Source organism: Rhizopus delemar, genomic scaffold, assembly GCF_000149305.1.
Source record: "Rhizopus delemar RA 99-880 supercont3.1 genomic scaffold, whole genome shotgun sequence".
Lineage (NCBI taxonomy): Eukaryota > Fungi > Mucoromycota > Mucoromycetes > Mucorales > Rhizopodaceae > Rhizopus > Rhizopus delemar.
The window spans coordinates 2,858,062-2,884,988 of NW_027137827.1; the positions used below are offsets into that span (position 1 = coordinate 2,858,062).

At 36.2% G+C, this 26,927-nt stretch overlaps 6 protein-coding genes across 6 annotated transcripts; 1 reads left to right on the top strand and 5 right to left on the bottom strand.

Moving 5' to 3' along the window:
- Positions 1-2,540: 2,540 nt before the first annotated feature.
- Positions 2,541-3,811, bottom strand: RO3G_01130 (uncharacterized protein; the record flags this gene model as incomplete). The annotated part of the gene is made up of 7 exons (XM_067655721.1): positions 2,541-2,740; positions 2,823-2,942; positions 3,014-3,059; positions 3,113-3,379; positions 3,432-3,522; positions 3,579-3,610; positions 3,662-3,811. The coding sequence occupies 7 exons, from the start codon at positions 3,809-3,811 to the stop codon at positions 2,541-2,543; spliced, it is 906 nt and encodes a 301-aa protein (XP_067511822.1).
- Positions 3,812-7,885: 4,074 nt separating this feature from the next.
- On the bottom strand, positions 7,886-8,431 carry RO3G_01131 (uncharacterized protein; the record flags this gene model as incomplete). Its single annotated transcript, XM_067655722.1, has 3 exons — positions 7,886-8,160; positions 8,238-8,378; positions 8,428-8,431. 3 exons carry the CDS (start codon positions 8,429-8,431, stop codon positions 7,886-7,888), a joined length of 420 nt encoding a protein of 139 aa, XP_067511823.1.
- Positions 8,432-8,696: 265 nt separating this feature from the next.
- RO3G_01132 (uncharacterized protein) lies at positions 8,697-9,509 on the bottom strand (the record flags this gene model as incomplete). Its single annotated transcript, XM_067655723.1, has 3 exons — positions 8,697-8,699; positions 8,750-8,773; positions 8,820-9,509. 3 exons carry the CDS (start codon positions 9,507-9,509, stop codon positions 8,697-8,699), a joined length of 717 nt encoding a protein of 238 aa, XP_067511824.1.
- A 1,885-nt stretch (positions 9,510-11,394) lies between these two features.
- Positions 11,395-13,232, top strand: RO3G_01133 (uncharacterized protein; the record flags this gene model as incomplete). Its single annotated transcript, XM_067655724.1, has 3 exons — positions 11,395-12,164; positions 12,272-12,631; positions 12,695-13,232. 3 exons carry the CDS (start codon positions 11,395-11,397, stop codon positions 13,230-13,232), a joined length of 1,668 nt encoding a protein of 555 aa, XP_067511825.1.
- Positions 13,233-13,758: 526 nt separating this feature from the next.
- RO3G_01134 (uncharacterized protein) lies at positions 13,759-18,942 on the bottom strand (the record flags this gene model as incomplete). The annotated part of the gene is made up of 9 exons (XM_067655725.1): positions 13,759-13,826; positions 13,959-15,411; positions 15,471-15,642; positions 15,717-15,999; positions 16,075-16,656; positions 16,762-18,529; positions 18,603-18,638; positions 18,717-18,794; positions 18,934-18,942. The coding sequence occupies 9 exons, from the start codon at positions 18,940-18,942 to the stop codon at positions 13,759-13,761; spliced, it is 4,449 nt and encodes a 1,482-aa protein (XP_067511826.1).
- A 1,150-nt stretch (positions 18,943-20,092) lies between these two features.
- On the bottom strand, positions 20,093-24,124 carry RO3G_01135 (uncharacterized protein; the record flags this gene model as incomplete). The annotated part of the gene is made up of 12 exons (XM_067655726.1): positions 20,093-20,098; positions 20,292-20,559; positions 20,619-20,762; positions 20,877-21,224; positions 21,293-21,440; positions 21,495-21,780; positions 21,913-22,098; positions 22,152-22,367; positions 22,430-22,671; positions 22,735-23,447; positions 23,502-23,893; positions 23,951-24,124. 12 exons carry the CDS (start codon positions 24,122-24,124, stop codon positions 20,093-20,095), a joined length of 3,123 nt encoding a protein of 1,040 aa, XP_067511827.1.
- Positions 24,125-26,927: the final 2,803 nt, after the last annotated feature.

Sequence of the window (26,927 nt, forward strand, 5' to 3'; positions counted from 1 at the left end):
TCTGTGAAGTAGAAACCTGTGAACCAGAAGCAACTGAAGTGGTCAGAGCAGATGTAACTGATATATTATCAGAATTGACTTGTTGAAAAAAAAGTAAGGAACATGATACCTCGCAATGTGTTAGTTTGGTACTTACTCTTTAAAATCTTTCTTTTTGTTGACGAGCTCTTCGCGGGATCATTTTTATATCTTCGCTTCATTATCTATTATAAGCTTCAGAAAGAAAATAAATATTTATAGATTTGTTCAAGTTCTGTTACTTTCTATTGAAATCCTTAATGACCAATGAAAGTTTTTTGATATATAACAGTAGCAAAACTGATTAATTGCTTTGGAGCATCTCAAAACTATAGCTTGTGGCGATCCAGCGTAATTACTAGTCATATGCTTTTCTTGACTATTTAATTAATAGACTGGCAGGTAATGTAATTGGCTATACGGCTTATATAATGTTATAAGATAATAAGCGTTTTGCATAAAATTTATTCTACCTCATATTTTGTAATATACACAGTGGGGACTAAGTAAATCTGTCCATTTTGAATATGAATATTCATAACTTAAGCAATGGTTTCAGGAATTACTGCTTTGTCCGATTTCCATTTTCGCTTTTTCCAAAAAAGGTGAATTAACCATTTTAAAATTAATTATTATTCGTCCAAAAAAAAACTAACATTCTGTCTCTCCTTTGTCCCATTTTCCCATCTGTGTCCCATTTTCCCATCTGTGTCCCATTTTGGCAACCGTGTCCCAATTCAATTTTAAATTGACCAAAAATTTTTTTCACTGGCCTAACCTAGTTTCTTGCACTGTACACATGGTTCTTTCCGCTATTAATCACGACATTACTAGCAAGGCTAATACTCCTCCTGGGGTAGCCGATTCTCGCCATAATCAGCTAAAAAAGCTAGAGCTCTACAAAGAATATAACTACAGCTATCTAGCTGATGAAATCATTAGACTCTACGGTCTAAAATACTTAGAGATCCTATTATTGGAAACCTCTGGTTGCTTTGGCTCGACTGACAGACCAAAAATTGCATTTGACCACCATAAAGGCTTATTCGGAGTACTTGCAATGCTGAGGAACATCACTGATGAATTTTCCTTTGCAAGCATGAATACATTTACCAAATGTAAAATATTTTCTGTTCGGGCTGCAGGTAAGATAACATACAAAGTGCATCTGTCTAACTACAATCCTAACTAATCCAAAATTCAAGGCGAGAATATTTATCTGTGGAGCTTGCTGTTTGAACCAGAGGGTTCAATGTTCGAATTGTGGCAGGAACATATGGTTGGCCAGCAAAGGATCTAAGGGGTAACTGTACGACTTGAACAAGAAAGTTTTGTTGGTAGGAGGTTTAAAAGAAGCGACAAAGGATCTTCAATAGTGCTAGGCATTTGTAACCGGTTGTGCATGTTGAGACGTTGAATTACGTGTGATTTTGTCAGCGTCTGATTTGGATGGAGGGGACAGGGTCTGGGTTTGCCGCCAGGAAGCCATCCAAGACGCCGTCTTATGCATCGACTACATCCTTTTCGGATCATCGGCAACCAAAGGATTAGATCAAGTAGGTCTGTTGGTCTACAGCAAGAAAGTAGTTTTGAACTTTTTATGCTGTTTTTGATTATCTAGACCTTTTTGCAGAAACTGTTTCTTGATGGTCTTGAAAGCCTTGGTACTGACTTCTTTTACTGGAGGAGGCATGCTTTTCCAAAGCGAGGACTTGGATAGTTTGTACCATTGTTGATGTCTATCGTGTTGTATGTGCGGCATAAGTTTTGTCAGGAGAGCGTCTTCATGTAGCATAAAAGATCGAAAGAGGAATCGAGCTTGGAGTATGTTTATTCGTTTTTTCATTGTTGGCAAGCGTGATAAGTGATGCATAATTTTGGTTGAGGCTCGATTAGATGCGCCATATATTCGCTGTAAGTATTCGTTCTGAGCACCTTCGAGCACTTTTATTTGGAAAGTAGTTAACTGATTGATCGCTATTCTAGCCGAGCACGTACTATTTGTGCATAGAATCTAGTGGACAGAAGCCTGCCGAAACCATTAGGGTTGACACCCACAGAAGTCACTACGTTCATCATAGCAAATGCCTTGCAAACATTGTGTTCTATTAGTTCTTGTGAGTTGAGGTAACCAGCTGGTTTAAAAGGAACTCAAGGTTACTTTTCAACTGACCGCAAATTCATATTCAAAATACAGTAGTTTCAATCTTCATGCCCGTTTTCTGTTTGTTTGTTCGTGATATTAAGCCCTATTGTTATATTTCCTTTGATGAGCAATTAAGAATGCGGAATCCCAATAAAGTTCTCATGCACAAAAAGAAGAAATGGAACATTCTATTTTAATGCAATCAATAAATAGAAAGGCTCTAATTCATGTTACAAGAATTTCCAACATTTACGAAAATTAAGATTGTGCATATTGTATTTGATCATAAAATAAACATTAGGCATTTATCAAATCTGTTTAAAAATAGGTTTTTGCTAGACGTTTATGTAATCATTCATTTACCAAAAAAGTTTATTTATCGCAACTTTCTCGAAGCTACGGCTTTAAAGCAAATATAGCATTCTGTAGTAGACAAACAGAGCTTATATTCCTCTAAAAACTTTAAAGCATCCTCTCTATTATTAATTCCCATGCTAGGTCCTATAGCAGGCAATGCACTTTTTGCTGCCTGAAGAAGATCCCATGCAAATTTCTTGGAATTATTTGTACCGGCGCCTATGAACAATCAGTCCATTTCTTTTCTTTTTTTTTTTTGAAAAAAAAAAAAATAATTAATATTTTTCACTACGAAACTTACTCATATCAGAGCACCGAGCATCAGACTGCAGCACTTTTATATTATCATTTGCAGCCACCAATTCTTCAATCTCCAGTATGACTCGTGGGTTTTGTCCTCTCATATAACCGACATTATTAACTAACAAAACAAAAAGAAAAAAATCGGTTCATTACTCCGAAATACGAATACAATAATGAAAAAAAACTTACTTGCTTCAGTAAATTTATAATAAGCACATGAAGTGTCTTTTGGTAACTAGAAAAGAATGAGTTTCAAATAGATTTTAAATTAAGACAAAGGATAATTACTCTAGGCTCGCCTTCGACCAGTTGTAATATTCCACCTGGTTTGACAACACGTATAGCTTCCTTTATCGCAACAGGCCATTCGTCTTTACGAAGAGCATAGACAAGAAGTCTCATATGAACAAAATCAAATGTATTGTCAGCATATGGAAGTCCCTTGGCTACATTTCCGTGATTGAATGTGAACTGATCAAGTTTCATTGACTTATTGACAACGTCCACAATATCACATCCATGGTATGTACTGTTGGGGTAATCGTTGATCATGTCCTATTAAAAAAAAGTTCAGTTTGTGTAATCCGGCAATTAGAATGCTTTTTACCATTATCCAAACTCCAGAACCACAACCAATGTCTAAAACAGAAACACCTTTTTCAAAGTCCAGAGCATCACTAACGCTACTCAACATGTTTCTTTTGAATAGATTAGAAAAGAAGAAAAAGGAAAGAGATTTCATATACCACCTTACCCTCCAAATAACTCTTTTAAAGCAAAGTGTTGCTATGGAAACCAATCATGAGTTTGTATCCATCGCCCAATTTCTAGACTTACACCTGTCAATCTCTTTTGTTCATCTTCGTCCTTTGGTAACCAATAAGTCGACGTTTCTTCATTATGAAACTCTCGGCGGATATCAACCGTGATTTGATTTGGACCGACAGATGGGTTTAACGTTGTACTCAGCTCTTCTGCTGAAGGCATTCTTCTTTCATTGTATGCTTGCTCTGCACTACTTGTACTGGTCATAGATTTAGTCTTAGCACTATGCATTATAGTCATACAGTTCCCCATATCTTTTGGCAAATAATATCCAACAAACCTTTTTAAAGAGAAAGTTTGCAAATAAATAAAGAAAAAAAAAAAAGACAACAAAACTTTCAATAAAACTGTCCTATCTGTAATTCAATCTCTGAAAATTAAAACTAAACTGGGCTGTAGCACGAGTCCCGTCCTTGAACTTGTGTGCTACAACATGGGGAACACCTTGAATGTTTAGCTAGGAAAGATCACAGTCAGCCAAGGTAAGCCAGTTCACCAGTACTCTGTTTACCGATCCAAGGCACTGGCAAGGGATCCCTCTTGATTTATTTACGAATTTGAGAGGGGTGTAAAGATAGATGGACTGATGGCTCCGAGCAGAAAGCATCTGTTGAAAATACAGTGAGCCAATGATGCAGCTGCATACTGCATTTAAACACTTTTTAACCTCAAGAAAATTCAGGAGTCGGACAGAAGACATGGATTTTTCAATCATCCTTTCTGGACGGTGAATGAATTTGCATGAATCCAGGGTACAGGGGCGTTGTTGTTTTCGTAAAGATGCATAACTCAAGCAGCAGCCAATGATGGATAAATTATACTTCACTTCAACAAGATGTTGTAAACCGTATTTAACCCATCAGGGGGTCTAATTCAACACGCTGATTTGACTATTCAAGCATATTCTGGTTCAGCCGTATCGGAACTCAAAGAAAACGTGGGCACTGCTGCTTTATAACATGTACGAAGCTTTTTTTTTTTTTTAAATCCTCAACGACCTATCCTTGTGAACTGTAATATAAGGGTTTTCATGTAAACAAATTGACACTTGTTATTCTTGCACCAAAAAATTAATGATATTAATGTTACTGAAAGCCAGTCGATCTATCTTTAGAATGCGTTGGTGGCATTATTTAATTTCCAACTGTGATAAAGTAACTATGGTTCCAGCTCGTTGAAGACGGTGTTGGTTTCCATACACTAAAATACCTGCGAAAAGTGTATCACGATCTAATACCAAGAACATAGGTTTCATTTTCTAAACTTAATGCCTTTGGACACTTTTCCAGCATGTCTCTTTTGATCAGAGAAAGGCATAAAAGAGATTGTATATTAAAAACATGATTTTCCTCGAATAATTCTTCGTTGTCAACATGCTGCCAATCGAAAAAAAGGATGGGATAACAAGAGTGCTATCATGTAACATGGACCTAATCTGTCCAATACATTTCTTGGATCTTTTTTTTTTATAACTATCCGATCCAATACTGTTTGTTAGAGATTCTTTCTGTTGATGGATACGGATCTAGTTTGCGCTCATCTTCTATATGGATCACATCCTTCTTCACATTACATACACTAGTTACACATTTAAAATTTATGCTCTGTAGCTTAGTATCAATATCCCTCTGTCTTCCCTTTTTTGGGCAAACTATCGATTTTGAGGTCATTTAGAATACTTCTAGTACATGCTGTCATAGTTGAGATCAAATTTTTTGGTGATACAGTTGGCCTGTGGACTTTGGCGGTTTGTAAAAAATAGTTGTGGGTTATTAAATCTATCTGTCGATTTACACAAAAGTGGTTGTCGGTTTAAGTTAATTAATTTGTCGGGAATTGAAAGGATGATTGTTATTGCAAATTCCTGAAGTGGTTGTTTGCTCTTTCGCTTTTTCGAGATTTACGAAATGACAAACAGTTTTTTTTATGAGGACAAAACAATCTTTGCAATGAACAGGTAGAAAAAGTTTATGATCCAGTGGAGGGCATCTTGACTCAAATCTCAGACTTTAACATTGTTCTTCAAACAATAACAAGTCAACAGACGTATTTAACTCTCAAACCTGCAGAGAGATTCGTTGAGGTGAAGATTACTAAAAAGCCAAAATCTGTAAAATCGAATGCGAGAGTGTACAATGATTATAGCGACAGAGAAAGAGAAAGGCTTATAGATCGAATGATAAAAAGTACCTGAAGAGCAAGGTTAAAATAATCTTAGGTGGAAGGTAAATACATCCATAGCTACGACTTTCAATAAGTTTTCGTATGGCATTATGTGAAGGAATGGGTGAATTACATTCATTATCAAATAATGGCCTTTAAACTCCTCATGCTTGTCCGTAACATCCAATGTACTACTTACAAAATTAAAGTAGTGGCCACTGACCATACCGCTTTTAAGGTTTTTGCTATCATCAGGAGTTTTGCCTTTCTTTGATTGTAGCAGTTTGTATGGTAGCCTTGCCGAGATATTCACTACACCATAGGGAGAAATTGCACCCAAAATGATTATCTTGCTTTCGTTTTTTGTACCGCTACGACAGCTCTTTTGCCTTTTCTAGATCATGAAAAGCTCCTTTTTAGATTTATATGAAAAGAAGCTTCATCTATGAACACACAGTGACTAATGTAACCCATATCTGTTGTCATCCAACGACTGATTCACTGGTATCGTTCTTCAATCCTGTCAGGATTGTTTCTCTCAACTGGGTGAGAGTGAGCTCTTTTCAGATTAATAGAACACTTTTTTGTCACAAGATTATAAAACGCTGTTTTACCAATATCGAGCTGCCTAAACTGTGTCGTAAGACTCTCCATCATATCACATAAGATTAAAGAACTGGTATTGTCGTCGACCGTATCAATAAGAAACTCTTTATGTTCATCCTGGATGTCTACCACTACCAGATTTTCTTTCAGTGAAATCCTTTGGCTCTTTTTCGAAATCATTTATCCAATTATTGGCAGTATATGGTTTAATAATTAATTTTAAGGTAGCTGAACGAACACTCACACCATTTAGATAAACCAACTCAAAAAGCTTTTCTTTTTTAGTATTTTTATAATGCTTATAAGATCCTCTGCTTCCAACAGCTGCACTCTTAATTTCATAGTAATGATCTCCTGCTTGATAATCGTTTTCTTTTTCAGAGGCTTAAGACCAAGGTACGTGTCAAAACTAGCAACATTTTCGATCGGATACATTTCCTGATCTATCTCCATGTCGTACTCTTAAGCTTCATTTCCTTCTTCATCCGCAAGCTTTCCATTGCCGCCGTCATAAATGAATATACACATTGCAGTTGAAAGAAGAAATGGGCCATTTTTTTCTTGGTAGCTGGCAAATTTCTTAACGAAAATAGTGTATGACGAGTATGGGCAGAGATAATATAAACATTAGGATAAATATAAGTTCTCACATTTTAATATATCATCTTATAATTTGTTTACAATAACGATCTATACAGATTATAACACTGAGAAATGTAAGATTATTTTTGCTCATAGCTATTATTCATATTATTGTTTTAATCATTAAAATGTCTTGCTATAAATTACACTTTAAGTTAATCATTCAAAGTTACTCAAACTATTATCAAACACTGGTTAGCTACCTAATAGCTCCTACTCCAATAAACTAAATGTTACACTTTATAGACATACTATATTAGAAGTCCAAGAGATTTTTTATTCAACATGGTATATATTACAGAAGATAAGACCATTTAAACATAAAATGGGCCAAGTTGATACATGTCTGTCTTATCCTCCTCGATCAACGTCTTCCAATTCTTTGGTAATGTTGGCGTATATGGCAAAATCAATGGAAGAACTTGACTTAGGAGCAACTCATCTATCTAATATGCTTTGGACATCAATCAGATATTGAATAGACTGGTATTGTATAATATGTATGCTGTAATGGATAATGCCAGAATACATAAAACAATAGATGTACACAAGGCTATTCATGACCATAGATATACTACCTTATTTTTATCACCTTACTCGCTCTTTTTGAACCCTATCGCTACTATAAAATATATTTTTATTGTTGTTTTGCTTTTTGTATTGGCTTTGTGATTTTGGTATTGGTAATGAAAGGATTTTATTGATCATTTATACATTTTACTAGTCTACAGGGTTTTTTTGCTGGTCAAACTCAAAATTTTCAAATTCTGTATTTTTAAGCACGAAACATTGTAAAATGTATCCGTTCTTTTATTTTATTTTATTTTATTTTGAAAACCATCTAGGGAAGGTACTGCTTATCCGATCCGCATTGATCTCACTACCTAGCTGTATCCCTTCTGGTCTCTTTTCAAAGCTTTCTAAATCGATAGGTGGTTGAGAATAATAGATAAAGTAAATGAGCATAAACAAAACAATGATAAACACCCATCCACCAATGATGATATAAATCACTGTCAGTGGTCCTAAGCTCTGAGCAGCATTCGTATCGCTCAAGATAGCTACCAAGGTAGATGTCCAAAGAATACAAGTAAAAGAGCCTGTCCTGAAAAAGTTAATCTAGCATGATAAATAAGTAAAAGCAGAGCTTAAATTGAGTAAAAGGGAGGGAAAATACTTGCGATATCAACGTAGCATGGATTCGTCTTGATATTATAACAAATCATGGTCAACAGGATGGTAATAGACAAAATAGCACGCATACGATTCAATCTGGTAGTTGTCTCTACTAATAAAAACACAATAGCCAGCATCAAACCTACATCACCTTTAATTCTCTTGTCATTCATGCTCTTTCTATTATTTACCCATATTTTTTATAAAAGCAACACTGATTGACTTGTAAGCTATTTCATTCTTTATAGGCACCCTTTCATAGCTTGTCAAAAAGATGGTGATCAGAAAGTAAGCCAAGAGATAGCCTACCAATGACAACCAAAGGTATATTTGTCGCGATATAGTAGGTGAATGACATCGAAGGGTAGAACTGAAATCATTTGCGGGTATATTTAATGACTGACAAGCTGCTGAACTAACAAAGGTTGTCTGTTGGATCAAATCATTTAGTTTATATCAATCACTGTTTGTCTCTTTTTTTTTTTTTTTTTTTTTTTTTTTTTTTTTTTTTACCAAGATTGGAATATAGAGTAAAGTCTAGTGAAACATAAGTCTTTTGTACAAGATGAAACACTTGACTTACAGCAACTGGTATAAACCATCGAACCCAGCGTGTGGATAGCTTGTAAGGATACTTCAGATTGATAGAATGAATAAGGATACCCAAGAGCATACTGCACAATGTCACCGCAAAAGCAGTCCACAAGGAATACGTATACCAAGCCGGCGTCCTCATGTCCGGCATAAACCCACCCACGTTCAGCACGAAGGAGACCGAAGAATGATGAAAGGAAGTGATGGTGATCAGATCACGTAAGGGAAAGGTCATGAGTTGAAAAAACTCAATGACAAGGATCGCGATCTGAACCCAATTGGACCACATTGACTTGTCCCACTGAGAGAACCGAGTGTCATAGACAGCATTGATATGCGCATCGTGCTCTCCAAACAGTTTTCGCTTTTGCATATAGTAACATCGCTGGCGGGTGATCAAGTACAGATTGATCGACAGCACAAGGACAAACAGCGCGGCCTGAAGTAGGACCGAAGAAGGATTGGGTCCACTGGTGGCGCCGATGATGATGGCCAGGCTAATGGTAAAGGTGATGATGAAGAGTAAAGAGAAGAGATGATAGAACCTGGCTGAATACACTCGTTCGTGTGATGCCAGTGGGACGTTCATGTCGACCGACTTCTTTACCGTCCTTTTCCAGAGTAAGGTTATGAGTGTCAAGAGGGGTATTTTGAAACATGTCTTGATCTGAATCGACATGTTGTCGACGAGCAAAAAAATCTCTTGTCGCTGGCTCACTTCGTGGTCTCCTCTTTGATCTATGGGTATTGTGTGCCATTCAGTGTACCAAAAATAAATAATGAATGAAATAAATAGTAAAAATATGATGGCAAAGAATAAGATGATGGATACAGTGTCGTTCGTTTGATAGGATGATGGGCTGTATTGTTGCTGGTAGGATGCGTATCCAATAGAGTCGTTCATGTTTTATTTCGTAATAAGAAAAAGAAAGAAAGAGATGGCTCATGATGACATGGTGTTATTGAGGAAACAAAATTTCCTTTCATAGTAATTTGTTTTCTTCTTTTTTAAATTAACTGTTTTCAAAAAGTAAAGTCGCATTTTTACAAAGTTTATAATACAATATATACAAAAAAGCGACAGGTAAACGCGACATCTATTCCTGGAAATAGTGTACAGTGCAAGAAACTAGGTTAGGCCAGTGAAAAAAATTTTTGGTCAATTTAAAATTGAATTGGGACACGGTTGCCAAAATGGGACACAGATGGGAAAATGGGACACAGATGGGAAAATGGGACAAAGGAGAGACAGAATGTTAGTTTTTTTTTGGACGAATAATAATTAATTTTAAAATGGTTAATTCACCTTTTTTGGAAAAAGCGAAAATGGAAATCGGACAAAGCAGTAATTCCTGAAACCATTGCTTAAGTTATGAATATTCATATTCAAAATGGACAGATTTACTTAGTCCCCACTGTGTATATTACAAAATATGAGGTAGAATAAATTTTATGCAAAACGCTTATTATCTTATAACATTATATAAGCCGTATAGCCAATTACATTACCTGCCAGTCTATTAATTAAATAGTCAAGAAAAGCATATGACTAGTAATTACGCTGGATCGCCACAAGCTATAGTTTTGAGATGCTCCAAAGCAATTAATCAGTTTTGCTACTGTTATATATCAAAAAACTTTCATTGGTCATTAAGGATTTCAATAGAAAGTAACAGAACTTGAACAAATCTATAAATATTTATTTTCTTTCTGAAGCTTATAATAGATAATGAAGCGAAGATATAAAAATGATCCCGCGAAGAGCTCGTCAACAAAAAGAAAGATTTTAAAGAGTAAGTACCAAACTAACACATTGCGAGGTATCATGTTCCTTACTTTTTTTTCAACAAGTCAATTCTGATAATATATCAGTTACATCTGCTCTGACCACTTCAGTTGCTTCTGGTTCACAGGTTTCTACTTCACAGACTCCTAGTGCTCTTCCTCCTACCTCCAAAAAGATACAGAAGAAAATAGATAAACAACTTGCTTTGCAGGACTTTAGAATGAAAACAAAAAGCAATACAGAAAAGACATGCCCTTCTTGCGGATTGCATACTCACTCAAGATCATCATCCAACCTTTGCCCAAAAAAGAAGCAAAAGGAGCCATCTCACAATCCTGATGAGAAAAAGGAAACTTTTGCAATCAAATCCTCCTTAAAAAATATATGTACGGACACAAGGGTTTATGAAAAGATTGCTTCAGTAGTGGCCTACACAACCAAAGCGATCCACGTAGGCTCACTATTTATGAACTATGTTTTTTTGAAGCTTTTAAGCAAGGGGGAACAAGTGCCAATTATTGATCATACCCTTGTCTATTCTATTTTCACTGTTGTAACTGGCAATGGAAAAAAAGTCCCTAAATACTGTCAAGATTACTTTGTTGAATTTTGCAACGAATGCCAAGTCAATGAAACAATACTGCAATCCCTCAAGGGTATTGGATATTCGTCTGTTCTGTCTATTATGTGTAAACAATACGATGTACTCATACGCAACCATGTATGTGAAAACCATGAAAGGAGAACAACCCGCTTTTTTCTGGAAGCTTTTTCAAATATGTCTTCTCCCTTCTATTGCAAAGGATTATCAGTAGCCCAAAGAAAAGCACTCTCTCACTATGTTTATACATTAAAGCAGAAACAGCAATCAATATGGCCCTCATCTTTAGAAAGAAATCAATGTTTAGAAGAAACCATAGAGAAGATGAATGCATTATGGAGTCGATATCAGACAATGAACTGCGATGCGGAAGACCTGTACTCCAAACCTCATGAATTCTTCAAGTGGCTTTTCTATCTTCAGCAAAAGATAAATGAGAAGGTGAATATTATGGAAGAAAAACCAGCCACCTTTGCCTCCAAGTCCTACATTTATAGGAAGTTAAAAGAGCTCACGTTTACTTCAATACTCAATAGACGAAGCTTCAAGTCTTTACAGGAACAAGTACTGCAAAGCATTAATTCAAAAATACCACTAGTGCTTGGGAAAAAATTAGGGAAGCTTGAGCCCCATTTACCTGCTCTTTTGAAATTTATTACAAGTATCCAGTCTAGAATTGAAGATGGAACATTCACGCCTGCTAAATACACAGATCGGCGAGGCTATCGCTTTTTTTCCATATTACCTGTATACTCATGTGCGATGAAGTCAATACAAATAGATGCCCAAGCTTTCTGGCGACTGTTGCAGCAATCTGGTATTGAAAATATCCCAAAAGGTGTTAAAGATAAATCGGCTCTTTCGGACTTCTACTATAGGTTTTTTAACTTTTCCAAAATGGGATTTCGAACTCGAAAAAGCCTTTCAGAGGGGAAAAAACAATTTCAGTAAGTTCGCTTAGTTGAATTGAAAAATAAGAGCCTTAATTTAATCAAGTTATACATAGAAATGTTATATATACCGATGGGTATTCGATTTCTTTCCTTTTTTCTAGAGTGAGAAAGAAAAAACAAATAGACACTCTACTGGGAAAACAGCCTGAGGACTTCCTCGAAGATATTGAAAATGGCTGTGAAATTTGGGGAGTAGATCCTGGTATTGCCACACTTGTAACTGCCGTCGATACATCCGGAAGACAAAGGACTACAAGCTTGGACGAGTACTATCATCTGTGTGGCTATAATGATGCGAATTCTATACGAAAAAAGCATCAAGAACAACACAAGGCTCAGTTTTTGAAAGTTTCTAATTTAAGCTCGTTGAAGACATCCGATATGGCAGAATTTTTAAAAGCTTGCAAAGAAAGACTAAGTTTATATGACGATATTACAAGTTACTACAATGAAAAATCTTGGTAAATAAAAACATGATTTTTTTTTTACTTGTTTACTTGAGCAACATGCAAAAATCTGTGTAGGTCGTCAAAGCTGAAGTTCAAATGCTACATGAGAAAACAAAAAGGTGTTCATGAGATCTGTAAGCGCTTCATTCACGGTAGTGCCAAATACGATGAAAAAGCAACTACAGGCGTAAGAACATCTACCAAGAAAGAGAATAGATACTATCCTTCTGCTCTCATTGATCACGAAAAAAGATCCAAGAAAACCATCATTGCTTTTGGTGATGGTATGTTTGGTTCCAGCCTCCGTGGAAATAAATCTGCTCCTGTACGGATGATTAAGAAGGCTTTGAAAAAATATTGTGGAAAGCAGCTTGATATTTGCATGGTGGATGAATACTTAACAAGCCAAATCTGCAACAAATGCAAGACTAGAAACGTAGACAATGTTGTAACCGCCAAATCAAAGCGAAGAGTACATACGGTATTGAAGTGTAAGCAAAACAATTGCAATATCATATGGAATCGTGATATCATGGCTGCTCATAACATACTGGATATATTTTTATTTGCTGCAAAAAACAAAAATCAGCGCCTTGATGCCTTTGTGCGTTAGTTAGATCCCAGTGGCCAGCTTTCCGTGTGATTGATATGACTCTCTCATACTTCCGTACAGTGTAAGTTGGACAAGTTTTTTTTTTTTGGCAACCGTGTCCCAATTCAATTTTAAATTGACTAAAATTTTTTTTCACTGGCCTAACCTAGTTTCTTTAACTGTAGTTTGAGATCTTATACATGTTCATAATGTCCCCGTAAATCAGCAGATCGACCACGGGAATAAAGATTGATTGGGTCAGGGTTGCAATAAATATGTGAAGGAATCTTTAGGGTTTCAAAGTCTTTCTCTGCCCTTCGTGTCCACTCTAGTCTATCTGCAGGTGTAAACGAGTATTTACCCAAGTTGGCCCAATAAAAAGCCTTCAAAAATCGAATTTCTTGAATAAATCGCATTTCCATCACACCATGTTGAAGCACAGTAAATCCCTCTACAGTTCGACCTGTACTGATATAAGGTAAAGCCCTGGCCAGGTACAGGCAAGGTTGTGTGAATTCCCAAAACTTGACTTGCTGAAAAGCATGATTCAATCTCGATATCCCTTCAATGAAATGTCCGTAATTCTTTGATTCACTGGCTGATACAAAATCGACTCTTTCATCTTCAATTAAAAAATACAGCCCCATGGTTGCAAAAATCAGACCGAATATAGGGAATATGTTTGCTAAAAGACATGTTCGTAATACATCAGTAACAAAAATATGAATTTATAATAAAAAAGCTTACGTGTGACGGTCAAGAGAGGTAAGATAGACATGAGGCACTTGGTATGCTTTCGAGCATTTTCATAATTATGACATCTTGCGTAATAACAAAGCAGCGTACCGTGAATAGCAATCTTGTTGTAATCTGCAGCATGCTTTAAATGAGCTTCTAAAAGCGCCACAAAAGGTTCAGATTCCTTTAGTTTGTCTCCAATCAATGCATTTCCAATATGGTAAACACCTAACCATATCTCGGCTTCAAAATCACCATTGTTTCGCGCCGTATCACCCATCTGCTTTAGGAGCAGTAAGTCATCCGATGAGTTATTTAGCGTTCCTTCAAATATTCTCATTGTAATCACAAGTCCAGCAGATCGATAAAATGCCTGACAGTCGGTAACAACGCCCAAGGTTTGCACTGCATCCATCGAGCGGTAGAGCAGTGTGGTTGCATTCTTAAACTTTCCGGCAGCAAAACACAAATGAGCGCAGATGGTCAAGGTATCAGCATCGTTCTTGTCATCCATATATTTGAGTGCTTGAGTGATATAAAAGATGCTCTGCTCCTTTTCATCGTTCAACCAACTAAGTAAAGAATTTCTAGCCAAGAATAATGTGTGGCTGGGTCCTACTTCATCAAGGCGCTCACAGGCGTTTAAGCCAACCAAGCAAGTATACATAAAGGCCCTGCCCTTGCCAGTATAAAAATAAATATTGGATAACTGAACCATAATTTCCACAATACGTTTACCAATTTCTTTCTTCTTTAGGTCTTTGTCAAACTTTCTGAACACCCTTAGCTTTCGGTGTCTAAACTGAGAAATCTTATTGACCCAAAACTTGAAGAAAAACTCGGGTTCACTTTGCGGCCAGGGATGGCCTAGGCACTCCAGTGCTTCAAATAGACATTGTTCTCCTTCAACTAGCTTTGTACGCATAGTGAAACACATGCCCAGACGACGGTAGATATCACTGCGATGAATGCGCCCAAATTGAACAGCCAAGTCTGGATTGTCATTCAGTATCTTTACAATCCGCTCTAGATTACTTGTAGCTTCGGGTAATAAAAACGATCGCATATTTAAATCCGCCAGAGCCTCCAAATAATACAACTGTTTATCCAGATAATCTGTCTGAAGATAGTGGCGCGTTACCTTGGGCAATAGTTTACTGTAGTTTTCTCTTGTTAATTGGCTTTCATAATACCTGGCTAGTAAACGATGTAAAAGTATTCGTGTTTCATAAGAGACCATGTCATAAATGCTTTGGGGAATCGTAATATGCGTAAATGCGTAAACATCTTCATCCGTTTCATGCACTTGCTCGTCTACTTTTTGAATAAAATGGTAGGCATCATACTTTTCTACTTTATTTCGGGCATCTTCTTCACTTGCATGCTTAAACTCTGCGTTGTTTTCTTTAATGACAGACTGAACCTCTTTCATGGTAAAATACTGGTCCAAACAGCTTGCAACCTAATACAAAAAATAAAGAGATGTGTGAAATGGCTGGGGTTTAGTTAAAAAAATCTTACAGTTAAAAGTTCTTGGAAGCTATTGTCTACTCTATCGAATTGCATTTTGATAATTCGTTTATAATCAAAATTTCCCAGCAAGTCCTCCAAGTCAAAACGGGTACTACTTGGTACTAAAACATGTTCAACAACAGTGACATGGTTGAAATCCTTGAGCACAATAGCCATATTTCTATACATTCATCAAAGTTAATACATGAAAATGTATTGCCAAGTCTTTTTTTTTTTTTTTTTTTTTTTTTTTACTTCACGTATAGAGGATTTCCTCCTGTTCTTTTTTGAATGACAGAAACAATTTCAGGACTTACGCTACTCACACTCGCAGTCTGAAAGGTTTGTAGGATGATTTCAGCAATTTCTGCGGCCCCTAAACCATTCAATTTGATTTCTCGAGAGGCACCGACTTCCCTAAATTTTTTGGTAAACGTGACATTATAATCTTTGATAGGACGAGTTGCTAAAACAAGTAAAACTTTTTGACAATGTTCATGAATATGTTGTAGTAATCGGATCGAAGCAGAATCAGCCCCTATGCAACAGAAAAAAAGTTAATACACAGACTATCCTTTTTTTTTTTTTTTTTTTTTTTTTTTTTTCTATTTACACTGCACATCATCTGAAATGAACACAAGCCCAGTATGCTCAGACACATAACGAACCATACGAGTGATCACACCGGTCAATAAAATATCGCGCCCTCTGATATCTAATCGTCGAGTAGCTCTGTTATCATGTAAACCGGCCAGCGCAGTGAAAACAACTTTAAATAAAGGCAAGAACTCTTCTTCCTCACCACATTTTTTTAGACAGCGAGTGATCAAATCGACTAATTCATGAGAGCTTTCAGGCATATTTTCTCCGCTCAAGTCATCCCCAGGATTGGAAAACCTCGAACCAGACAGGAAGGAGGTAGACAGTTGAGCATTGTTCTGGTTACCGCTCGGTACATGTAAATCTTTGACGGTTGTAATGGTTGTAGGTGAAGGTGGAGAGGATGATAAAGAGCTGCCAGAGCCATCAAGCCCTAAAGCACAAAATTGAATAGAATCGTGTGCATGACTCCCAGGGGATCCAGGATAACAAGATAACCTTCGTCTTGGGTTGGGAGGCACTTGATCTGAATCTATAATTTCAAACAAGGCCAAGAGTATATTTTTGACAAGATAATACTTTGAACTTTTTTCAACTATTTTTCATAAAAATACCGAACTATACATGTTATCTTTTTTTTTTTTACCTTCTGTAGATGATGACCAGCAACATATTGTATCTTGGGAATGTATTTCTTTACTAAGGGTATGACAAAAGAAGCTCTTCCCTACACCAGAAGGACCAGAGATGATTAAGAGATGTTCATTAGGCGCCTCCATCCAGTCATTGACGAATTCTGTCGCTTCCGCCATTTCTGATTTGTAGCCTATAAAATCTGAATTTTTCTCTCCGCCACATGGTCGCTTGTTCCTTACAGATGCAAATCGAACAAGACCAAAGATCTGCAGAGGTTTGACTTTGCCTTTCACCGAATTTTCTCCGTGGTCTTCAAATTCGCACATGCGACCAATTTGCTGCTTTGTAGCAAAGTCGCAAACGATATTTTTTTTAGCAAATGGGAATTTGAGCATTCGAACAGCCAAGATGATTGTATCACCCGCAATGGCTGGATCGCGTCTGTAAGGATTGCCCTGGGGTAAGACCGAGTTGAAGATGACACCGGTTGAAAGTGAGATTGAAAAATCCCTGAGGAAGCTTCGAAAGGTATCTCTTAATTCGACAGCTGCCTTGGCAGCAAAGATTGCCTCTCGTTCGTGAGATAAGGGCGGAAGTCCAAAGACAGCTAGCAAAGTGGCTCCTTTGTCATCTACAGCAAATTGCTGAAGGATGCCTTCGTACTTTACCAAAACCCGGATCGTTTTTCGCATTGCTCTTTGTGCTGATCGAAGACCTTCAGGCGTCGCAACGTTCAGTTTGCCGAGACTGATAAACATGATCGTTACATCTCTGAATTGAGCCGGGAAGTTATTGTCTGGGCTGTGTTGAAGTCGGTAAAGGGCGCTTTGGTTTATGTATTTTAAATAATTGGGACTGGTTAAAGGATTAAGAGCATCATTTGTTGGTGGTTCAATATGAAGTGTTTGGTTGAAGCGAGACGAGTCTATTGCCAAGTGATTTGTATGGATAGAAGGAAACCCTTTAAAGTGGGGTTGATATGATCGATTGTTCTTGTTTTTTTGCGTACCGATGCCTTTCACAATATAAAACTCTCCTCTTTTCTCGTAAGATAAGTCTAGGCCTTGAAACAGATCAAATGCTTCAGATGTAATGCTCATCTCTCCAGCTTTTGCAGCATCCAGGGCATCTTCAAGTGATTCAACAGCAGGTCCACAAATGGCATACTCTAATCGACCATTATAGCCTAATGTATGATCTGATATATTCTCATCCCCATTAATGAATGAAAAGTGTACATTTTTCTTTGCTATTCTTGCTAAACGTGCATCGCTTTCGGCTTTGTTTGCTGGATACATTTCGCCAAGGATAATATTAGTGATGTTTCCGCAAGAAAGAGCGATATGTAGCTCTAGATCAACAGCACTTGGCTTTTCTTTTATCATCTCACAGCTTTTCACGCTATTTCTTCTCCTCGCTGTATAAACCTTATTTTTTCTACTCTTTCCAAACAAGATTGGGATACAGTTCCACAAATTAAACGTGGTTGCGTCGTAGGTATAATCAATATCTAAAGCTGCACTCAGTTGTAAGCTACCATCCACTGATGAGTGTTCACTAGTTGATTCGTCAAATAAAAAGAAGTGATGATTGTTGTCCTGTCTTTGATCTGTGTCTACGGATGATCTATGCTTTGTGCGTTCCTCTGCTGTTAAATAAACTCGATAACGAGACAATCTAGCCAAGAGCTGTAATCCACAGTCAAATGCCCTTTGGACGAGTATGTTTTTTTGTCTATTTTCTCTATCTCTGGCACTTTCTCCTTCATGGCTGTCCATCTCATTTTCCAAAGACTGTACCTGAAAACTAACTAAAACCGCATCACCTAAAAACTGAATAAATAAAAAGTTAATATTAATTGGCTATCCTTTAATACAGTTGCATCAACTTTCCAGATACCTTTACAACATCTCCACCAAAATATTCAATGATTTCTATACACTATAAATATTTATAAATTGTTCTAGTTAATTTTATTGATTTGTTTTTATTTAATTTCTTTTTCTTTTTCTTTTGTACCTTTCCCATATAAGTTCCTATTTCAAGCGCAACGGCTTCAGCACCAGAATCACCTTTTTCAGCAGCCAATGTAGTTAGCTATGGACAATGTAAACCTTCTAAATCTCTTTAAGAAAAAAACATTACTGTATTCAACTTACTGTACTAAAGCCTATTGTATATTAAAAAAGGATTAATTTTTCAAATAACAAAAGCATGATGACTTTTTTTTTTTTACCAACAACATCGACCATGAGCACAACACCGAATTGAGATTGGCTGTAAGGAATTTGTAATTTATCACACCGAGCATGTAAAGATCTCACATACTGTTTTCATACAAAGAAATGAGTAACCATAGAAAAAAAGGGGTAAGAAAATTACCTTTGCAATATAAGGCGCAATATTTAGCATTGCCAAAACTTTTATTTACACAGATAATTGTCTCTCTTTTTCTTTTTTCTTTCAGACTGCTTTGAATTACTGAGAAAGTAAATAAAGGAAATAATAATAATAAAAAAAAACTTCATTTTTCTTTTCCAAAAAGAGACTACTTTGCATGGTGACGTTACTGACGTTTCACCGCAGATAGTTTTATTAGTGATTTATTTTTGAGTTATTTTCAGTCAAAGCAAAATCAAGACGCAGCAACTGAATATTAAACTTTAAAGCACTTTTTACTCTATTTAAAAGAAAAAGCAAGCTGCTTTATTCAATTGACAGGAAATGGAAAGTTTTGACAGCTCTCATCTATAATAGTTACACTATTTTAAATGACATATTTATTAAAGGTACGAACCATCCCCGCATAAAATTATACTGCTGAGTTAAGTTATAAGTCTGTTCGTCGCAAAGACAATGGCGGATTCACATCTGTTAGTAAACAAAAAAACAGCCCGGATAAACAAAGAAACAGTCTAGTTCAATACAGTAATGCTGTGTGTAAGGCATAGCCTCCCTCATGACCATAAATGTTAATAAATATTGATCTCAGCTGTTTTTGTCTCGTTTGGCAATCTCAATGTTAGGCTTCGAAACTCCGTCCAAATGACGAAAGTTAGTCAGTTACTTTTTACCGAATAAGAGGGAAGGGAACAATTGTTTAGTGTCGGTTTTTATAGCTTTTAGCATGAATAAAAGTAGAAAACATACTAATGAGACCGCGCCAAGTCTTATAATAGTAACAAGGTTCGTATATAATGATAAAAAAGATGGTTTTATCCCTTCTCAGACTTAATGAATTACAGAAAGTCTTTTTATACTTTCCATTTTTCTACTACAAAGAAATCTCAAGAACAGTATATTTAATATATATTACCAAATATAAGGTCAATGTAATATCTTAACATGACCAAATATGACGAAAAATAGACATCACAACTCTAGGAATCCATATTTCATAACTGTAAAGAAATTGAATACTAGGAAATATAGAAAGTTCACACTAAATGATGTTTCGTATAATAGAATTGTAGAGTGAGACCTTAGTTTCTTTTCCAAAAAAAAACCTTTTGTAAATGTAAAGAAAAAGAAAACTAGAGGTTTTTATTGTTTTCTTAAAGGACTAACAGGAAATGAAATTAGCTGACGACTTACATCTTCGCAGCATAATTCATTTTGATCAACATCAGGCAAAAGACATTGAAGGCGAGTATCCATTAGCCAATTGATGTATTCATTCTCTAACAAATGCGAATCCACCTCGTTTACAAGCTGGAAGAGTGCTAAGGCATCATGTCGGAGCATAGCAACGCGTTCTCTACTGAACAAGAGATCAATAGCGAGTTGATGATGACGAGAGCTGTGCCAACGATGTCTATAGCCTGATTGGTTGCGTGAATTTGACTCCAAGAACAAGCGGAAGCTATACAAACGAATGTAGTTAGTATACCTTTATTTCCTTTTCTATATGTCTGAAAGTACCTGTCAGAGTACTGGTAAGCTGATTTGATATCCCTGTTTAATAGGCCTTCGTCTATATCTTTTAAGTAGACTGCACGGAAAACAACTTGGCTAGGCTTGGCTTGATCCACAGTTACTGTACGTGAGCCAGCACGGAATAGCCAACTGTATAAAAACCAGAGGATAACAAGGACACCGAAAGATGCTTTTAGAGACAAAGGCAGCCCTTCCACTAAGTCACGAACTGTTTGAATAACAGGGTCTACATATTGACTGTACCAGTCAGCTTCTTTTTCAACGGCTGCGGAAACAGGTTCCTTGACGGAATCGACATTTAATGGGGCCTCTTCTTGAGCAGCTTTGCCTTTAACCTTGCTTCCAGATTGCTTGTTCACTTCGTTTTGAATGATGGGAACAAAGACTTTCAAGTTTTCAGACATTCCACTCATGGCAGCTTTACTTACGATGCCCTTCACAAGGATGTTCTTTATAAACTTGACGCCCGTATGGCAAGCTAACTTACATCTATCTGGACTGACCCAGGTAATGCAGTATTTCAGGTATGGAACAAAGGCATCGGCATAAGGAAGCTGAGGTGTCTTTGTAGTTGTCATGACTACATAGCATCTATTGATAGAATAGCAATTTGAAGTCAATCTCACATTCACTTATTTTTCTCATCATATTAAACTTACACATAATCTTCTTTTTTCTCAATCACTTGTCTTTCAATTGCTTCAGCCTCTTTCAATTTTACCATGGCATTATTGACCGGTATGATATACTTGAGTGTACGTTCTAATTTTCCTTCAATGCCCTGTCCCCACTTTGTCATTGATAATTCTATTGGATATTAGTTTGATGTAAACAATAGACTCCTTGTCAAATCCTTTTTACCTTTACTCTTATTTCCAACTGTTTTTCTTTCCCAAATATCTAAATAATGAGGATTTTCGTCATCAAACAATAAATAATATAAACTCTTTGCAGATATAGGAAGTTCTATCTCTGATTCAAGTTTATCCAAGTGGTTAGTACATCCACACTGGACTGGGTCCGAAGGAATCTTGAAATCACTCGGCAAATCACCAGCAGCTGGCTTACTCTCTGGCTGCTCCTTTTGAGCTGTTTCGATCGTCGTCACAACGGGTGCATCTCCAACAACCGCTTTTGATCTTTTATCCTTCAACATGTTTTGATACTCTTCCTGAAACTCTTTACGTGCATCCAAAAAGCCACTACCACCTGCTTATGTGGCTGCCGTCAATGCCGCAGCGATCGCACCCGACTTTGGCTCACAGGGGCAGAAATTTACGTGGCGTTGTCGTCTTCTTTTTGCTCTTGTGGATCGGCTTGGAATAGGAGAGATTTCGGGTAAGGATAGACTGGAAGGCGAAGGTTCAGCAGCAGATTTGATGATTGTCTTGACTTGATTGTTGTTTTTATGTTTAGATGCAGATAAAGCATGAATGATATCATATGTTGTTTGAAGTGAAGCAGACTAAGAAAAAGGTTACCATCGCTTGTGTATTCTGATTGAAGTCGTTGATTTACCTTGGATGATTTTGCATTTTCAATAGCAAATTTAAGCTTTTCAGCAAGGACCTCCACATTGTCCATGAGTGATGTAAAAATCAAAGGTTCATCTGATCCGTGTTGCGTACGGATAAGATCGATGGCAAGTGCAAGATTTGAATTTGTGCCGTCGTTTTGAATAGAGCTATCACGAATGACTCGAACTGATTTAATGTCAGATAGACGCACAGCAACCTACATTTGACATACATACGCTATAGATAAATATGAAAAGAAGAAGAAAAAGGTCATCTTACCGTATTCACGCAGTTCAACACAATACAACTATAGAACCAAAAAGTGTCTTGCGTAATGTAACCTTTGCCTGTGTAAGCGTATCCAAAAGTAGAGGAAGGTTCCTTTATATTGATTGGTAACTGTGAACTAAGCTCCTGCTCAAGTTGATCTGTTGAATGATTGGCTGTGGTAGGTGATAAAGGCAATTCAGGCAATGAGTCGATCTTTTTCGAGGGTTTCTTTTTCAGTAAGCCAATAAAAGCTATACTTAACGTAAATTAAAGATGAACCAAAAAGAAACATAAGCTATTTCTTCTTTATTTACCTGTCAAGACCACTTCTTTTGATCCAACTCCACCAAACAATTGCCTCAGTTCTTTATTGCATATATCTAGATCAGCGGAATATCCAGTCAACTCAATCTTGGGTATAACAGAACTATCTACTTTGACAGGCCAAACGATCTGGTTTCCTTCCGCATCAGGTACACTAGAAGAAGTAGCAGAGGATGACGGTGGTAGTTCACTCATAATATCGTCAGTGCTGTTACTTTGGAACATGCTAGGTACTAAAGTCCATGGGATACCCCATGATGAGTTATTGGCTGAGTTGGTTTCTGCTGCTGTCGTTGTTGAACTGCTTGGAGATTGTTGGTTTGAAGCTGACTCAAGGCTAAGGTTTGTAGTGCTGCCAGTTTGGGAATTAAGGGATGCATGAGCGGCCTCACGGACAAGAAGTGGTGTAAGAGAAGTAGATTGTGATTCATTTTCGAGTTCAGGGGAGCTGGAGAGCAATACAATCGAGGGCTTCTCAATAACATTCGTTGATTTTTCAGATAGATGGCTCGCCGTGGCATGTTTTCCATTGAGCATCGTTGTAGCTGTAGACTTTGTTCCAGAAGTGTGATCGTCGGATACGACAGATGTTTTGTTGAAATCCAATTGCTCATTTTGTAACATCAATCGCTTTGATTTTTCAAAAGCGCCGATCCATTCACGCATCTCCTCTTCAGTTTCAGCTTGAAGCACAAAGGAAGGTCTGCAATGGATAAATGTTAACTTTTAAAGCCATAAAGAACATATATATACCTACTGATGAGCACACATCACTTCAAAACAAAATCTTCTGTCAATATCAGTTAATGGCTTTATATCACACAATAAGATAGATATACGATCTCCAATACTGATAGTTCCCTTCAACCGACTACCTGTAATATGGCATGTACCAAAGCAACCATCATACAAAAAGAACCATCTTCTGATCCAATTGTTTCTAGCCCCTTTAACAAAAAGATAACCCCATTTTTGACTACTGGTTCTGTGTAAGCTTGAAGTAAAGTCCAGTGAATGCCTGTTGCTTTGACTTGAACTTGCATATTTTTCCAAGTCTCTTGCAGGCCGTATGCTGCTTAAATATTTAGATTCTAATAAATGGCGCGAGTTTTGCAATTGGTGTAATTGGTAATTACATGTATCTTTATCCTGTTTATAAAAAAAAGTTCATCATCACAGAAAAGTACAAAAGAAATATAAACTTACATCAATCAACCATTGTTTCCAAGAACTCAAGTTTGTTTCTATGTTTGACCAAGAATCAGAGCTACCATTAAAGTCTTTTAGATGATACAAAGTAGCCAATGTAAACTTCTCGACTAGAAAATGTTCTAGTAGAGAACGAAAATGGATAGCCCTAATGACATGTTGACCAGACATACGAACATAGGCTTTTCTTGCCTCATAAAGCCTAAAAGCCTCCTCTCTTATAGCCGATGCTTCCTTTGTTTTGCTTTGAGAAGTATACTTGTATAACTGACTTTCATATCTCTCTAGACACTTTTCATAATGTTTCTTGAAATCTTTAAATTCTTTCAATTGAACTTTTACAAATGATTGGAGTGGCTGAATAAAGTTATCTTCAATATCCGAGACCTTATTAAAAAAAATTATTAATAATTATAGGATGGCAATGTGTATGTGTTACCAATTTAGTTTTGAATGCCAAACTTGTCTGTAAAGCATCAGAAAAGCTTTTAATGACAGCCCCCGGGAAATTAGAATCAATCATGATATCGTCGATGCCCACTGGAATTACTTTTTTACACAGCGTGTTTGTCTCCATATTAAACTCTAATCTAAATTAAAAAACATCATCCATGTCTATAGTATTCCTTACTATTCAATTTGTCTGCATATTGCTTCATATGCTTACAAAGTGAGTCCAACCATTTTTCAAGCAACTCAAGTTGTTCATCAAAATGTAAGGAAGAAGAACGATAGACTGGTGAGTCATGGATGGCGTCATTTAATGTTAATAGCGTTGTCTGAACACCATTATTGCTTGCTACTTGCATCTTAAAAGAATGAAAAAAAAGAAGAAAAAAAAAAGAAAGGAAAGTTTATTATGAATGGCATAATTATTGTAACTGCGCTTAATTAAACCTCCGCTTTACTTTTTCTTGGTAACATTACAAAGTGTATTTCTTGGAATAATTCATAAACATGCTCAATAGTCTTGTATAAGAATAGAAGGATTTTTTTTTTTGGAATAGTATCGGCTTTTGAACAATATTTTTTTCAGTCATCCATGTTGTAAAAATGTGCAACTTTTATAAATTACGTAAAAAAAGCGCATAAAGATCTTGTGAGTGTAATTGGTAGTGTACCACTTCAATATACATGATCACAAGAGGAGCTTTAATTTTTGTTTGCATGTGGAAATAGCCGCAGTTTTTACCAACTTCTGTAGCCTCTTGTCTCTCCTTCTGTCCTTTTATGCTTTTTCGTCATTCATTTTTAGTTGATTTCATGATATAGATGAATAAAGCATACTGATTTATAAACTAAGCTTATATTCCCTAGTAAGACAACCAGTGCCTATTCAATAGTCAAGCACTACAGGATTCGATGTGTCTAATGAACATGCATTATAACTTTACAGTCTTCATTTACATCATATTTAACGCGTTCTTTTTGTCTTACAAATAGCTAGCACAGCAGAAAACGAAAAAAAAAGCTAATAATATAGTATTCGCACAAAGTGAAGAGCTACAGAGCTTATTAATTACAAGCCCAAGTTGAATAGAATAGGAAAAGTCTAATGTCTGCTGTAAGGGACAAAAAGAAATAATCTACGTTGATTGAGCTGTTGAAATGTTGGCTGTAAATTAGTTTACGAATAAATGTCATGCAACAAACCAAATCTTTCCACGGGACTTTAAAATGAATATAAAGTGTCCAGGTAATAAAGCATGAGTGTTGTTTATTACAATATGAAGATCAAGATGAAGTCTTTTTTTCATTGACTGAAATGAAATGGTAAATAACTATTAAAATCATGATAACAACTCCGAGCGAGTTAGCAATGAAAGCAAGCTGAGTATCAGAAATCATTTCTTCTCAAACCTAAAAGGAATAATTGTATGAGTGATAAAATAACACAAAGTCTGTGGAGTACTGGACTTACCTTTTTCTTTTTTATTGATTTAATTTTGTTTAGAGAATATAAGAAAAAAAAAAAAAAGTGCTGTACATGAGAAATATAATTAAGTGATACATGAAAATTGTTTTGATATTAACAAACCTACCTGATTTCATAGCTTGTCCCTTCTTTTCATGTTTCCATACTGAAAGGAGCTTCAAAGGTAAATGTTCCCTCGTTTTTTTTTTTCTTTTTATTTTCAATACGTATTTCAACAGTTGTTTTATTAACACGTTCATGATAAATCAAAAATGCTGGGAATACCAAGCAGCTAGCGAGATTCTTTTTTTTTATTACATTACTATAAGCCGCGGCATAACTATGTACAAATTAATCGGATCTTAGCTTTAATTAATATTATAATATTAACGCTGACAACTGGTTTAGAATTTATAAAACTATGAGTAAAGACTATCAGTTGTTGCGCTTCAACTCGCTGCAATTAATGAGTATTTCTTTCAATTTCATTTACTTCTTTAGAGATCATGTACTAACCAATTATCAGTTTCAGCTTTTACAATGAAAGCAAATAGTCTTACTGAAAAGAGATAGATCTAGTGTTAGATTTATGAAAATGACAGGCACTCAAAAAAAAATTATAAAAAGTACTTGAAATCTACAAAAAAAATTCGAAAAAACTCATACCAATAGTAAAGGGCTTATGAAGTGATTCTATTCAATAAAATAGCTCAAACGAGATGTATGATTGTCTACAACATACATTTTCTTTTCATGTATTTCAAAGATCTTTAGCCAATCAAGAAAAAGTATTTTATTTTTCTAGAAAATTTTCTAAAAAGGAATGTTTGTGCAACATGAAGCCATAAAAGGCGATTTTTTAAGCGTGCGGCGACATCAAAATCTATAACATGTAATAATAACAATAACTGACAATATAATCTGGCAAACCATTTCTTCTCGCTTTTTCGTTGACCCTGCCAGGTTGACTTACAGCCTCATTCAACTCCCTTCTTCCTCTGACATTGAAGTCGCTCCTTCATTCTCTGTGACATACTTAGATATGATAACTTTGTGCCG